The 17,087-nt window shown below is 39.6% G+C and overlaps 1 protein-coding gene across 1 annotated transcript in view; it reads left to right on the top strand.

The window, feature by feature from the left end:
- LOC146486010 (uncharacterized) overlaps positions 1-3,483 on the top strand; it is a 3,706-nt gene extending 223 nt beyond the window's left edge. The window contains exons 2-7 of the mRNA XM_085101657.1: positions 368-671; positions 1,588-1,708; positions 2,148-2,255; positions 2,376-2,549; positions 3,036-3,209; positions 3,315-3,483. Of these exons, the coding sequence (XP_084957783.1) occupies positions 639-671; positions 1,588-1,708; positions 2,148-2,255; positions 2,376-2,549; positions 3,036-3,209; positions 3,315-3,400 (696 nt within the window). The 5' untranslated portion in view covers positions 368-638 and the 3' untranslated portion in view covers positions 3,401-3,483. The remainder of the gene's footprint in view (positions 1-367; positions 672-1,587; positions 1,709-2,147; positions 2,256-2,375; positions 2,550-3,035; positions 3,210-3,314) is intronic.
- Positions 3,484-17,087: the final 13,604 nt, after the last annotated feature.

The raw sequence follows: 17,087 nt of genomic DNA, 5'->3' as shown, positions 1-17,087 counted from the left end.
TCCATCTCAAAAAAATGATACCAGCTGGTGTCATGTATATTTTGGGAGGATATAGTTTGCAAATACTGGAAGTGGGCGAGAAAGGCTGGTGGTCTTGATAGAAGTGACATGAAACCTGCCTTGTCCGTTATGCATGCCAAGGCTCACAATTGGACATGCCAGTTAAACTTATGTTTATCAAGTACAAGGGAATGCCTCACCCTACACACCACCTAATGCAAATACTCATAATTATCATGCAAAAAAAATGTTTGAATGGTAATTATCCTACCTGGACCACCCTTGTCCTGCAAAATCATTTTAATATTGCAAGTCTGTGTATCAGTATTTACATTATCAATCTACTTAGACAGATTTTATCATTCAGGTTATATGGGGTGGTCAATGGCAAGATGGAAGTGCATGTTCCACTGGTGAAGAAGTAGAACAGATCAACTGTCACATGTCACGATGTGGAAACACCACCAAGCACATGCTTCCTGAGAGTGAGTGGAAACTAAAGAAGTTATATACTAGTCATGAAAGGAAGATACACGGTGTAGAACATCATTGTAAACAAATGTGATGTAAATCTCCCAGATCGAGAAGAGCTCATTACTGAGCATGCCCTGTCATGGAACAGGAGGAAAATTATTGGCATGGTGCAGAGTCTTGCAAAACGATACACTCATGTGAGCAGAGGCAGCCCAAGGTCGTGTCACTAGAGAGCGTGTGATAATTAATAACTAGTGAGACGATGACCTTTGAGTGCAAGCGGTATTGTGTTACAGACAGCCGTTGAGAAATTTGAACGCATTATAAGACTTTGAATGGGAACTAAAATGCCGACGATTTTTACGCTAAAAAAACGCTAAATTTAAGTTTCACTCAATAAAATGAATAAAACTGACTCACCTCTGGTGTATTCTTGTGCGTTTTGGGGTTTATTTTGCCGTTTCGGGCGTTCTTTGAAATCACTGTCATTACCCTCATAAGACGGACTCCGTCTTATGAGGGTAATGAAACGGCAAAATAGCCCCAAAACGCACAAGAATACACCAGAGGTGAGTCAGTTTTATTCATTTTATTGAGTGAAAGTTAAATTTAGCGTTTTTTTAGCGTAAAAATCGTCGGCATTTTAGTTCCCATTCAAAGTCTTATAATGCGTTCAAATTTCTCAACGGCTGTCTGTAACACAATACCGCTTGCACTCAAAGGTCATCGTCTCACTAGTTATTAATTATCACACGCTCTCTAGTGACGCGAACTTGGGCTGCCTGTGATGTGAGTATGCTTTTCGACCCAACCTCAACACTAAATACACATACATAATTATATTATTTGATATTTAGATCGTGAGCTGAAGATTTTACACTGCAAAAGTTGACAAAGGGAACATGAAGGCACAGCCCAAATCAACTATTGCACCTAGAAATTGAGAGTCAATGATGTAATTGCTAAAACAATTCATGAATAATATTCCATTCCATTGTTATATTAAAGGTTAATAAAGTTAAAGGTTATTCAATTCAGGTTAATATACTAAAATACAATGTGTTGTTAGCTTCAGAATGACCTCATATTTTCTTCTTATCTTTGGTGTGCTAGGCTGTTAAGATGCAAAGTGAATCAGACAAAGAATTCACTGAAGTTCTTGTTGCATATAATGTACCATCAGTTCAATTTAAGGCAGACGAGTGGAAGAACATTGTTGCTTGTCATGCACAAGGTAAAATTGATATTGTGGGTTGTTGTCATGCATTTCGAGTTTAATTTAATTATTTCATGCTTTTTTAATTATTTTATGAGATCTATCATAGGTGTAATAATTGACAATTATTCGATGTGCAAATTATGAGCAAGGAAAATTACCTAGTTTTGTTTACCGCACCTTTCAAAACATGCTGAATCCGAAATTCAAATCACAACCTACGGTTACATTGTTCATTGCCATCAATCAAACAAGTGGGATCAAAACCCACCTATCAGTTAGTTTCTAAAGCTTCCTGTGCAATGATTTATGGAAGCAAAACCACAACCATTTGCGGAAGGCACAGTAAGCATGCAAAAGATAGGTAAGGCCATGTTGTGCTGCATTAACTATGGATCATGGTGTATTGCATTAACAATGGCTAGTGTACTGACACATCAAAATTACTGTTTGTTAGAAATAGAAGCCTTGCATAGCGCTACCAGCAGCATTCGGCTTCAAGATGAAATTGAAATGTTGGCGTCATCTATTGAACAGACCACTCGTTCAATGAGCAGATTGGCAGGTAAGTGCATGACTCTTTTCTAATAAGGGCTGGGGGTTAGGAATAAAAAAATATGTAACATATTATGTTAGCTACTGACATATTTTTCCTTGAGAATTTCTCCCTTAGTTTTTTTTTTAGAGTCATCAAAACAACGATCCAAACTGCGATCAAAAATATCTGCTGACAAGGCAAAGCTAACATCTTGGGTGCAGCAGTCCAATGAAGAGGCAGCAAGAAACCAAGATGCTGACCCTAACCCATGTACAGTTGCAGATGTCATGAATGGAAACTTCCCCTGGGGAAATAGTGCAGGTGAACTATTTATTTATCGTTGGTAAAAGGTAGGCAGAGCTAACTATACTGATTGCTGTCCACGGCTGCTAATTGCTCAGTTTGCTGATTTACTAATTCAGACTGGAAGATCTTGCTGCGCCGTGCTGATGAGGCCCAAATAGGCCGAAACAGCTTGTTATTTGAGTAACCTTGATGCAGAAGTTGCCCAAGCAAACCTTTAACATTTTCTGTATGGCAAACTTGTAGTGTTACCCGTGTGAAATTTAAAGTTTGTTTGTGTCTAAAGTGTTGGAACCACTTATCATGAGTTGTATCGGTGTCACAGTCATCGGTACTCATATTACAGGGTAACAACTTACCTGACCAATTACCATGGTTGAACAGGCCCTTGTCAATTAGGCTTATTGCTTGTTATAGCCCTCATAGCAATACAACCGTTTTTACTTAAATAGGGTGCTAAACTTCGCTCTTTCTCTTTTTGTTCAATTATTAATGTTCCTATAGATACACCAGTAGGTATCAAGAGATTAGTCGTTGAAAAGTTTGAAATGACAAAGCGATGGGAGGAAGAAGTTTCCCCGGTCAAAATGGAGATGGCCCACTTCATAAAATTCTACATGGAGGTTGCTATGCCTCAGCTTCAGAGGATTGCAGATGAGTTGAAGGACAGCCTCGACAGTTAGTTTGATTCAAATGAATTCAATGTTTTACATTCATGTTGAGTAGCATTGTCTTTGAATGAAATATATATTTCCAACTGCTTTTCGTCTTTTTTTTTCCCAGTTTTTCAAGATCCTCCCCGTGAATTTGACGTTGAGATGCCGCTCGAGCCTGGTGAAGAGTCTGTGCAGTCAGAAAGTGTATGCTAAGAATTGCAAAACCTTTTAGCACTTGTCTCTAGCTGGAAATCATTTTGGCTAATAAAGATTTTTTTTACTCTTTTACGTTTAGGTGGTGAGAACAAAAGAGTAATTGAAGGAAAGTTGGCGTGTGTCAAAAAGGGGATTGCGTTCTGTAAACTTCGATTGGTCAGTGACCTCATTCAAAGCAGCTCTGTCGGGTACTGTATCAGCTTCGAGGAATCCCTTGATATCCAAGATGGTGAAAACGAAGAGGAAGATGATGATGATGTCGAGGACGATGTCGATAATGGTGCAATTTCTGATGACGAACGTGTAGACATCGATCAGCCCACCACAGGGGAGGATCTTGTAGTCACTGGGGAAAATCTGCCGCATAGCAACCTGATAGAATGGAAATTTCCTGTAGAGATTAGCCAATCAACACTCGACGGGCGTAATGGTAGCTATGCTTGCAGTGTCATTGCGCTCATCTTTGCTCATTAAGTATATTGTCAGCGCCTTGACCTGCAACCAGTGCCCCTGTTATCTCCGCTGTGGGTTGTGCTTATGTGTGCTGCGATCAGAATTGGCAACCGGTTTTACGATAGTTGTCGCCATAGCTTGCCACAGCGTTTCCTATCAGCAGCGGAGGCTGCTACCATTGTAGAGCGAAGTGTCAGTGCTTCTGTTGAGCTCCCTTTGCCGGTACGCGTTTTTGATGAACATGCGCCCACAACTTTGTTGTTCCAGTTACGAAAGTTGGGTACCCGTAACCACGGCCATGCTGCCTTGCTTATAGCTAACGAGAAGACGGTCCCCTTTATGCCCATCGGAAACTGCTCTATTGTCTTGGTGGATACTCATCGACATGGCCTCCATGGTGCCGAAGTGTTATTGGGGCAGCAGGAGAGCTTAGACCAATTTGTACATGCCAGCCAGACCGTGCTAGGTTTGCAGGATGACACCTACGCCAATCTTTCCTTTATTACCTTTTACGTGGAAACCTGCGTAAGATAGGTCCAAGCTTGGGACAGGAGTCATCCTCCAGCCCTGTCCTCAAAGTCACTTCCAACACTTCTTACTGGTTTTCATACTCAGCCTTCTCCCGGGCGACGTGCATTGTTAGTTATGCCAATCAACCAAAACATCCTATCTGGCATGCTCTATCCCATCGACAATCATATGACTGTGCAGCTTTGTTAACTGTGATGTTTGACTGTCGGGGAAGCAACTGGGATGTTGCTTCCTTTGCTCGTCAACACTTGTAATGTTATTGTTTTTGTTATGTGTTAATATTTGCTTTCTGTGTCGCCTTCACCGGTTGTACACACTGTTTAGTAACTATTCGCAATGTTTTTGTTTGTATCCGTTTCGTAAGATTGCTAGCGTTTGGTGTCCTTTATTGGTCTACTGTGCGGTGATTTTTGTTTCCGTTTTGCGTGCCTTTGTGGCACAATGTTTGCAGATTTTTTTTTTAAAGGGGTGGGGTTCGACTCCCCAGCGCAGTTGGCGACCGATGTCCCCCTGTTTGTGTGCGGACCCTTCTCTCTGGTATTACACTTCTTCGCCATTAGATGTTATGTCCTACAGCCATTGCACTTACCCTACTAGGGGGCTGCGCGTCCGCCTTAAACACAATAACATATATTAATAAGTACACTGTAAGAATTGTAATAGGCTATTCAACTTTCCAGGTATTTACCATATTTCCTGCAATTAAGAGTGAAAACCTCGCTTCGGATTGGTCTAGAGAGGTGGGTGATTATAGTACAGACGCACGCACGAATGTCGTCACTGTGGCAGGACGAAGTTATTTTTTCCCGAAATTTGCTTGTCGTCCGAGACAACAACAAACAAAACGTCTTGGAACAGATCAATGGGATATAGGGCCTTTTGTGTGCTAACAAGCTAGAATGTTTGTCGTCGGACAAAACGGATGAAATCTGTCCCCACGTTTGTCTGTGAGAAAATGCAGGAATAGTCGACAATGAACAACATCACGCGGTCGATTTTTGGAAGCAGAAATGTGCTAGTAGAATAAAGGTTACTTTGAGAAAGCTGTTTCCAGTTCAGTATGCTAATTTGCAACTTCTTCATCCTAAGAAGTTCTTTACAGTTTACAACGTTTGTGAAAGCACTTGGTATGAAGCTCACTTTAGAGAATCTCTCTACCATTAAGGTATATAACAAATTCATTCCATTCGTGGACCGTGTGTACCGCTTAGAAGATGTCAAAATGCGGCAATAATATCAGACACGCTACTCGCCTGAGGTTCATTAGCGTACTTCTTTATTCTTGCCATAGTTTGACGTCTTCTCCACGTTCAGCAATAGGGCGCGCGCACGGCCAAATGGAATCTATTTGTTAGACCCGACCGTTAAAACTTCAGATCTATCAACACAAATACAGTCGAACCTGTATATAACGGCCCTGTATTAAGCGGCCACCCTCTATTAAGCGGCCAGTTTTCAAAGTCCCGATTTTTCGCTCATACAAACGCTGTATTTGTTACCTGTATTAGGCGGCCACCTCTATTAAGCGGCTGCGGCCACCCTGTAGCAGTATTATGTTTGTTTTTCTTTGTTATCTTTACCTGTATTAAGCGGCCACCTTATGTTATTTTATGCGGTATTTCATTGTGTTTAAAATGCGATCCATCATCACGATAACGAAATAACGTGTACAAAGCTACTGTAAGCTGATACTCGGCCGTTTAGTATCGTTAACGCTTTTCAGATGTCCGCAATGTGCTGAAGTACAGTAGACACAGTACCATATCACGAACGCTAAAAAAAGTTTGTTTTGAATATGCTTTACTCTTTAGCTAGAAATTCCTCTTTAATTAGCTTGTTCTTCAGCCATGTGATGGAGAAAATGAATCGCCTTCAAAGATCACTGTCAGATGCTATAGAAAATGCAGAACAACTGCGGGCGTTTGCGCAGTACCATGGATAACAGATCCATGGGGGTGTGCATACTTTCACATATTATGTGATTGTTTCAATATACAGAACGAGTAAAAAATCGCCAACTTTGCAATATGTATACGTAGGCATTTACCTCGCCGTTGTACAACGGCGAGATTTTGATCGGTAATAGATAAGTTGTTTTTTACATATTGCAAAGTTGGCGAATATTTACTCGTTCTGTATATTGAAACAATCGCATAATATGTGTTTGTCTGATCACCGCAATATGTGAAAGTATGTACACCCGATAACAGGAATTGTCGCTGGCAGTGTCGACAGTTAATGACTTGCTCTACAAACAAAAGTTTCAAATGCAGATACGCCAAACGCACGTGTCCGACTTTTTTAAGTCGCCGTAATTCTTACTCTATTCCTATTTTAACTTGAAGAATTGTATTTTCTATTGAACTACTTTTAATTAGCAGCATTTCCGTTATAACTCCACTTTGAACGCAACAAATATGAAATGACGGAATGAGTTATTTTATTTTGAACTGTAAGTCATAGAAATACAGTACTGTATACCGTAGAAGAGTAGAGGACAATTTATTGCACTGCTGTGCTTTTACACAAGCTGGTACTGAACTTTGTTTAAAGTATTAATCAATTGAAAGAGTGTTGATTGTCCTACTGTTTCCTTTGCATGAAATGTTTTTGTATGATACGCCATTAAACTGACATTAGACCACGCCCAGTGGGTATTTTTAGTGATCCTGTATTAAGCGGCCACCTGTATTAAGCGGCCAGTTCCTCAAGTCCCGAGGGTGGCCGTTATATACAGGTTCGACTGTACCTCTTATATAAAAATTCGTCTATTCGACAAATTCCAAAACAAGCAAAATGACTCGTATCACGGATGAACTGATAACAAGTGTCGGTGATTTTGGTCTTGTTTACATTTACAATGTAAATACACGTTGTTATCCTGACTGAGCTTAATTTAACCTGTGCTCGTGTAAAAACTAAACGTTTTCGTTGAATTAAAATGTCATGGAACAGACAGTCTAAATTTAAGAGAAGTGGGATAATTTTACGGAACGGTTGATTTCGGAAATGCGACAAGAAAATACTAGTTCGGTCCAATTTCTTATAGCGTAACTCTCCAGAAGCCTACTTTTATCCCAAATGAAACTGACGATGTGTGTTAATCTTGCCGGGGCTTTGTCATCATGGTCTTTCGTAGAATGGCCCATTTTGCCGATTCAACAAAATTGTATAAAAATAGCGTGCACTTTCCAAATTGGTGAAAATTGGCAGATTGATGCAGATCGGTAAACTACCCGGTCTTTCTCATCGTTGCTAACTCCACATTGGCGAAAAGTGGCATGCCAACCCAGACAAAACGTATCATGGTGACTTCCATTTTGCAGATTAGTGCAAATTAATTATGCTTATCTTGTCTGTTCTTTCTCATCATCCCCTCTACGGACATGTTCCCAACTTCAAATTTGTGAAGAGACATTCTGACCCAGAAAAAAAACTACTTGTCACTCTCCTGAGCTTGAGTTTTAATCAATGACCATGAAAACTGTTAAGAGCATAAAGAATCCTACCATACCTTAGCGACAAGGTGAAAGGTCAAAACCAAAAGTCAGGAGGAAGAAAAATATGCCCCACGACCTTTGCTTTTAACCTTTGACCTTTTTACCTCCTGAGCCAAATTTACTTGTCAAGGGCAATACGGTCACCAAGTTTCAAGGTCACAAGTTAAAAGCAAAGGTCCAAGTGCTAATCTGGCGCTGTCTTTCTCATCATCCTCTCTAAGGACATGTTCCCAACTTCAAATTTGTGAAGTCAAGAGGCATTCTGACCCATATAAAAGCCACTTTTGACTCTCCTCGTTTTGAATTTTAATCAATGACCATGAAAATTGGATGAGACGTTAACAGCATGAAAAAGCCCAACATGCGTTAGCAACAAGGTCAAATGTCAAAACCAAAGGTCAGGGGAAAGAAAAAAAAAAGCCACGTCTATGGCTTTTGACCTTTGACATTGATTGTACAAAAAGAGGGCAAAGTTGGTCATAATTGAGTCCAGTAACTTACTACCAGTTAATTTCCGCAACTCGAGTTGGTTCAGATAATAATTATTTCCACAAATATGACAGAAGTAGCTACTCTCTCTTCTTCAATCTTCTCTACTCTCTTTTCACCTCTTTTGACTTCCAAAATAGTACTTGCACAAAGTGAAACTTTTCTGTTCCTGTACAAAAACGCGGCTAATTAACATATGTTAAAGGATTGTTTAAGTTAATACAAGCATATTAAGTAATTCCACCGAACAGCTTTTCTAAGAATCGTTTTGTATTCCTTCTTTCCTGAGTTATTGCATTTATAGTATGCTTTGACGGAAACATTCATTTGAATGTCGCCTTAACTTACTCCTTTTAAAGTCCTTTATAATCAGGCGAGAGACCTAAGGGCGGATAGCGGGAGTCGCGCAAATGTGGGCAGCCAGATAAAGAGTATACAAAATGTGAGCGGGCGTAATCTGTAAAGAGGGTGGGAGTCAGGAACATATATAGAAAATAGAAAAGAAAACTCGGCATATAGGACTGAGGTAAGGTGAAAAAGAGCTAAAAATACTACGAACGTTTACTGGTAGATTTTTTTGGAGACTGTTCAGAGGGTTGAAAACTGTTTGCTCTTTGACGTCAGTGTTATCTATTGTGTGTGTGTGTCTGAGCCGATGTTGTAGAAACATGCTACGGGCTAATTAAGGGGACAAACGCAACGGCGAGTGAACCTGGTAAAGATAAGAAACTTACTTGTTTGTACAACAGTCCCCATTTCTACCATTCAAGAGCAATGGAAAATTAAGGGGACCAAAGGTAATGAAACTAGTTAAAAGAGGACGACTTTTCTGTCTGAGACATTGCAGTGAATTCTTCAATGCTTTATTCGAGTCTCCATATGAATACCTGTCACATAAAGGTAAATAACATCTGAACCAAGTGAAAAATTGTTTCTTCGTGGCGTTCATTATCTCGACTGCCAATAATTTTGGCTAGAACTTTTTGTTTTTGGTTTGGTGACGTATTATCGCACAGCAGAGCAATTTACGAGGAAAGCCTAGGCTATACGGCTAAGCTATAAATCATTTCAGTGTTCCTAAGGACCTTAAGTTGTTAATTTTCTGCGCTGCGTTGTCCTGTTGAATAAGTTTTGGCGGATATAGAGCCTAGTGTTAACAGGGTCTCCACACGGTCTGAACACAAAATTTTTTGTCACGCAGTGTAATTAACTGATTGCTGTGATTATTATGGTGAATTTATCCTATGAAGTGAAAAAACAGGTCGCTATTTATACGCTAAGGTGTTCATAATTTGCCTAGTCGTTAGTTTAGGTGAAATTCGGGTAAAACTGTGACGAAAAACCGGAGTTGTTGGGAGTTGTTTCTGACCCGTTTCTCTCGCGATTCGTGCCAGTGCGCGCAATGAACAAGTCGCCGACAGAAAAGTGAAGGAAATTCATCCAAAAAAGATAAATAAATAAAACGAGGGCCACCTAGTTATTCGTTTCTGTAAAGTAGCTGATCGAAATGGTTCTTTCGACTCGGAAAATCGTGTGAAATGCACCGTGACCAAAATGTGCAGATGTTTGTTTCGCCAGTCGTCTGGCTACACTCCACAAGATTCCTAGCGCAAATTTAACAATTGCGATTATCACAATGTTGGGCAAATAATTGCTTTAAGCAGGAGGGAGGGAGCGTCTCTATTGTTTTCACGTATTCGCCTACGACCGACTCATCACTACCAGTGTGACGTCACATAACCAATGTTTACCCTAGAGACGCCCCCTCCCTCCTGGCTTTAAGAGATGAAGCCGTTTGCTAAAAGGAACGAGTGCATTTCGATTTAATATGAACGTAGGTGATGAAGCCTTGCTATAAAGGGTGCTAACTAGTGAGTGCGTTTCAGTATCGAGTCGATACTAATTGCAGGTAATTTTTGGCCGGGGGATAGCGACCTAATTGCAGTTTCAGAGTCTCCACATGGTCTGAACACAAAATTTCCCGCGCAATGCTGTTCTCTATTATTGGATAAATTACAACAGGGCCACTTAGTCGTTCGTTGTATGTTTGTTAATAATAGCTTTCGCCTCAAAAAGTCTTGTTTTACAAATTGTGATTGAAAACGCTGCTAGACTTTTCTCGCGTGAAGTGTCACCTGAAACTCTCGCTCAGTCTCTGAGCCAATGATGTGAAAACATACTACGGACTAATTAAGTGGACCAACGCGACAGCCGGCCGGTGAAGTTTTAAAGATAACTGGAGCAATGAAAAATTAAGGGGACCAAAGGTGATTGAAACTTGTTCAAAGATAAGAAAGATGAAAGGACTCTTTTTTAATCTGAGACATTGCAATGAATTTATCAATGGATTTTGCTAAGATGATGCTTTATTCGAGTCCCCATGCATAAAAATACCTGTTCCATTACTGTAGATAAGATCTGAACCAAGTGCAAAATGTTTCTTCTTGACAGTGAATTATCTCTACTGCGAGTATTTTGGCTAGAATTTTGTTGTTACGTTGTTGGTCCCGTGACGCATTATCACACAGCAGAGCAGTACAGGAGGAACGCCTAGCCAGCCTATACGGGTAAGCTATAAATCATTATAATCCTAAGGACGCTAAGTTGTTAATTCTCTGTGCTGCGTTGTCCTGTTGAATAAAATTTGGCGGATAGAGAGCCTAGTGAATAATAAGATCCCTACACGGTCTGAAAACAAAACATTTTCACGCGGTGTAATTAACTGATTGCTATGGTGAATTTATGCTTTGAAGTGAAACTATGTAGCTTTTTATGAAAACAGATCGCTATTTAATAGGCTGAGGTGTTCATAATTTACCTAGTCTTTAGTTTAGGTGAACAATTGACTTAGAAATTCGGATAAAACTGTAGGCGAAAAACCGGATTTGTTTCTTTCTCGATGCTACGCGTGAACAAGTGGCCGACAGAAAAGTGAAGGACATTTATCTAAAAAGATAATAATCAAACCAGGGTCTCCTAATTGCTCGTTTCTGTAAAGTATCTGATCAAAAAGCCTTTTTCGACTCGGAAAATCACGTGAAATGCATGGTGACCAAAATGTGCAGATGTTCTGTTTCACTAGTGGTTTGGCTACACTCTGCAAAAATTCTAGCGCAAATGTAACAATTGCGATTATCACAAAGTTTGACCAAATAATAGCTTTAATAGATGAAGCATTGCTATGAGGGACGAGTCCATTTCGATCGAATCCTAAGACAGATAGACTGCAATAACTTCGACAGTAACAAATTTTAGCTCCCGATATCACGTAACAAATGTAAATGATGTGATTTTAAAATATGAATGTCTAGTAAGTGCGTTTTGATCGAATGTGGGTAATTTTTTGGGGGGCCTACTTGTTACTAGATGGTCCCCACATGCATGGTCTGGACTTACCGGTAACATTTTTTGTCGCGATGTGTAATTGATTGATATTATCCGGTCATGATGAATTTATATGACAAAGTGAACTAACTATCCAACCTTTTCAGAAAACTGATCGTTATTTAAGAATAATCTTTTACTGCAGAATTTACCTAGCGGTTAGTTTCGGTAAAAAATCGACTTACAAATTCAGTCGAAGTTCTGACATGTGTTCGCGAGGGTCCCCATAATATTTAGTGCAATGAAGCGTGATGTCTGCGTATAATGCATGAACGCTTCAGCGATAGAAAAGGGCAGGGAATTTATGAGAAAAATAAAACCAGGGCCACTTAGTTGTTTATTTCGATAACATATCTGATCGAAAAGGCTTTTTGACTCAGAAAGTTGGGTGAAATGGTGACCAAAATGTACAAACGTTTTGTCAGGAGCCCATTACCATTGGAAGCTCCCCAATGGTCTGGCTACACTTGGCAGAATTTCTTGCGCAAAGGGATCAGTCGTGATTATCACAATGTTGGCCAAATTATTCATTTAAGAGGTGATACCTTGCTGAGAAGAGACGAGTGCATTTCGATCGAATCCTGCGATAGAGAGAAGAAAGACAACAACAGATTTTACAGTAACAAATTGGCGGGAAATTTGACGCAAAAAATGTTACGGTAAATAATGGCCCAAGAACAGAAAGTTCTGCCACACGATGGTGTAGTTGAAATGTAACATTCATGTGATTTAATATCAATGTAGGTGATAAAGCCTTGCTGTAAAGGGCGCTGACTAGTAAGTGCGTTTCGATACTGAATGCAGTTAATTTTTGGCCGGGAGATTATAGCAACCTAATTCAGTGTAGTTCCTGAGTCCCCACATGTTCTAAACACAAAATTTCCCACGCAAAGCTTTTTTCCCAGTATTGTTGGACAAAATAATGACAGCAGGGCCACCTAGTCGTTTGCAGTAAAATATATCTGTTTAGAATAGCTTTCGGCTTAAAGAGTCTTGTTTTACAAATTGGGATGAAAAACGCTGCTAGACTTTTCTCGCGTGAAGTGTCACCTTAAACTCTCGCCATCAGTGACAGCTTGGGATCGAGATTATAAACACCGGAAAGCGGGAACAAGACTTGTGACCCCTGTGTGCTTTAATACGAAATGCGAAGTGCTTAAAATTTCGCCAAAGTTCGGGAGCTGTACTTGCGTAGGTATGAACATTCGCAAAGTAGCCGGATCTGAAATGTTTGTTTTTCTCCCTGTTGAAATCTGGTTTATAGGTGAAGCTTTGCTAAAAGGAACGAGTGACAACGAGTGCATTTCGATCGTATCCTGTGACGGATAGACTGCGATAACTCAGTTCGACAGTAACATATTTTGCTCACGATATTACGTAACAAATGTAAATGATGTGATTTTAAAATATGAATGTCTTGTAAGTGCATTTCGATCGAATGCAAGTAATTTTTTTGGGCCTACTTGTTACTAGATGGTCCCCACAATTGGTGTGGACATACCGGTAACATTTTTTGTCGCGCTGTGTAATTGATTGTTGATATTATCCGGTCATGATGAATTTATGTGACAAAATGAACTAACTATCCAACCTTTTCAGAAAACTGACCGTTATTTACGAATAATTTTTTAGTGCAGAATTTACCTAGCGGTTAGTTTCGTTGAAAAATCGACTTACAAATTCAGTCGAAGTTCTGACATGTGTTCGCGAGGGGCCCCATAATATTTAGCGCATGAAGCGTGATGTCTGCGTATAATGCATGAACGCTTCAGCGATAGAAAAGGGCAGGGAATTTATGAGAAAAATAAAACCAGGGCCACTTAGTTGTTTATTTCGATAACATATCTGATCGAAAAGGCTTTTTGACTCAGAAAGTTGGGTGAAATGGTGACCAAAATGTACAAACGTTTTGTCAGGAGCCCATTACCATTGGAAGCTCCCCAATGGTCTGGCTACACTTGGCAGAATTTCTTGCGCAAAGGGATCAGTCGTGATTATCACAATGTTGGCCAAATTATTCATTTAAGAGGTGATACCTTGCTAAGAAGAGACGAGTGCATTTCGATCGAATCCTGCGATAGAGAGAAGAAAGACAACAACAGATTTTACAGTAAAAAATTGGCGGGAAATTTGACACAAAATTTCACGGTAAATAATGGCCCAATGAACAAAATAATGACAACAGGGCCACCTAGTCGTTTGCAGTAAAATATCTGTAGAATAGCTTTCGGCTCTAAGAGTGTTGTTTTACAAATTGGGATGAAAAACGCTGCTAGACGTTTCTCGCGTGAAGTGTCACCTTTAACTCTCGCAATCAGTGACAGCTTGGGATCGAGATTATAAACACCGGAAAGCGGGTACAAGACTTGTGACCCCTGTGTCGTTACGAAACGCGAAGTGCTTAAAATTTTGCAAAAGTTCGGGAGCTATACATGCGCAGGTATGAACATTCGCAAAGTAGCCGGATCTAAAATCGGTTCAGTTGATTTTCTCCCTGCTTAAATCTGGTTATGCTAGGCCGGTCACTTCATCGCAGGAGATCGCTTTTAGATGCTAGTTTGGTGGTGGTCAGTTGCAAAGGTTTTTGCAACGATTTGTTAGTCTGAAACGTTTTTTCTTTAAAGAACGATATTGTTGTTGGTTCGTATTCTCCAAGTCAGTTTAACTCGAACTTCAATTTGAACATGTGTATGTTCACAGTGTGGCAGTCAATCGCTACTACAACCTCGAGCGCATTCTATAATCTGGACTGATACTAGTTTCATACTCTAAACAACATGTTATGTTTCGCCAAAGAAATGTCTAGTATTAGCTGTAAAACATGTTTTAAAAGACATTCCGAGAAACGAACCGTCGTGTTCTTTTGAGTTTGAACGAAAATTGCTTTTCACGCCAATTTGATCAAGGTTGACGTCTTGTTCTCGGCGCAACTTCATTAGTTTCAGAAGGAAGAGTGAACCAGTGGTTAATTTTGCTTTGCTGATACGGAAAACAATCCAAAACAGCCACATGTGAAGAAAAAGATGGTAAAGGGCTAAAAATGCTTCCATTAGCTAAATAGGGTGACTCAACGTTCACTGGCGGTTTGTTTTGGGCTGACCGCTCATTTTGCTCCGTTTAACTCTAATGTTAACTAGTGTTTCCGTGAGACAATCATGTTGTAAAACATGCTATGGCTTTTAAGAAGACAAACGCAACGGCGAGTGAATTTTTAAAGATAAGACACTTCTTCGATTCTGGAGAAATGGAAAATTAAGGGGACCAAAGATGATTGACTCAGAAAATCGGGTGAAATGGTGAACAAAAATGTAAAAAAGGAAAAAAAAAACATACCTAATTCTGCCTCACGATGGCGTAATAAAATGTAGCATTGATGTGATTTAATGTGAATGTAGGTGATGAAGCCTTGCCGCGAAGGGCGCTTAGTTGTAAGTACGTTTCGATCGCCGGAATGCAGGCCAGGCAGGTACAGTGTACGTTTTGGTGGAAAAAGCGCTTCTTTTCAGACAACTGTTCAGAGTCCCCACATGACCTGAATAAAAACTTTCCTGCATAATGCTGTAAACTGTTGCTGTGGTTGTGAGTGCAACTGTCGAACCTTTGTAGAAAACTGAAATTTAGTTATCAGAATTAATTACTAACTTTTTGTTTTCGCACAACAACAAATCAAAAGTTGATCACCACTCTAAAGAATACCCTTTACCACCCAAAGCAAAAAAGCGGAGAATTTATTCAACAACTGTAAAAAAAATTATCTGTGTAGAATAGTTTTCGGTTCCGAAATACTTTTTTTCGTTTTTTTTTTCTTTCTTTTTTTTTCACAAACGCGAAATGACACTTCAAACTCTCGCAACTTGTCTGGGATTTGGTCCCCAGGCCTCGCCCGTTGCATTGTCGAGTCTCTCAGAAAGATATTAGGGACTGGTAACTACTGTGTCACCACATTTGGCACAATTTGGCAAACTGTTTTGGTTGAATTTGGTCGAGTTTTGAGACTTTTTCTTACGTTTCACGAATCCAAAGCGGTGATTTAACGATAGTGGCTGGAGGAGATGATTCTGTTCTCGACATTGACTCAGGAAAAGGTGAAAATAATGGAGAATTTCGATTTGCTGACGAAGATGAATTTCCCCTCCTCGGACCCGTTTCTCTAAAGTCCCGGTAACTTACCGGGCCCGATAAGTATAATTTTAATTATTAAAAACTGGATCATTGTATAATGCAATTCCAGGGATTTGATTGGCTTAGCGGCCATGGTATATGAGCTATTATACCATGCCCGAGGATAGGGATCATCTTTCAAATGGTCTTCTGGTTGTTCTTGCTAAGTGGAACCAGCCATAACTTACAATATTTCTTGATTGTTTTTAATAAAACAATTATTCCACTCGCGCTTGTTGGATATGAGATGATTATAGCCAACTCGGCGCTTCGCGCCTCGTTGGCTACCTATCATCTCATATCCAACGCGCGCTCGTGGAATAATTGTTAAATGTATTTTCGCCGATTGCACAGTGATTACAGGCATGGTACTTGGCCAATGTTATCATAGAATTATAAGATTTTAAAATTTAGGATTGAAAGCTAACACAACTTGACTTCTGTTACGAAACATTACTACCAAAATCACTTATCGGGCCCGGTAAGTTACCGGGACTTTCGAGAAACGGGCCCCTGAAGACACAGACGAAGCAATGGACGATGTGGTTTGAGGATGAATACAAAAATACATGTATATGATTATGTGACAGTGAGGTAAGAACTTTATTAAAATCGTTTTAAATAATAAATGTTACCTTGTGGCTGTGTGAACATTATATGGGCTTATATGAACATTTTCATCTGATTTATTCGGCCTTCTAAATTCTAATTTTGAATTTCAAATAGCAATTAAACAGGTAATCTGGGTTGTATTCTCCAAAAATATAAGTCTTAATGCTTGCCTTGATATTTACCATCTTTCTCGGAGATTAATTAATATATATTAGAGGTGACTGATTTTGTAAGAGAAGTCAAAAGGTAATTTTTTTGTGCAGAGCTACACTGTAAGTGATTTCAAGGTACTATAAAATTTGCATAATTGTACAAAGTATGACTATACAATAACAATAACAATAACAAATATTTATTATTGAAGAAAACACTTAACAAATTGTTGCTCACAATTAGTTGGGCTATTTTGAGGTGGGCAACATTTGTAATTGTTTACAACACTTTATAAGTAAATAAAAAAGAAATGACAATAACACTTTAAAAACACTTTTGTCACTGCCAGGAAAGATTAGATTTCCTAACCAAGTTTCAAAAGCGGCATTCTTCACTTGTGA

Source organism: Pavona decussata, unplaced genomic scaffold, assembly GCF_977016875.1.
Source record: "Pavona decussata unplaced genomic scaffold, jaPavDecu1.1 SCAFFOLD_22, whole genome shotgun sequence".
NCBI classification, from domain to species: domain Eukaryota; kingdom Metazoa; phylum Cnidaria; class Anthozoa; order Scleractinia; family Agariciidae; genus Pavona; species Pavona decussata.
The sequence above is the reverse complement of the archived record's forward strand: the minus strand, read 5'-3'. Positions and strand labels throughout refer to the sequence as shown.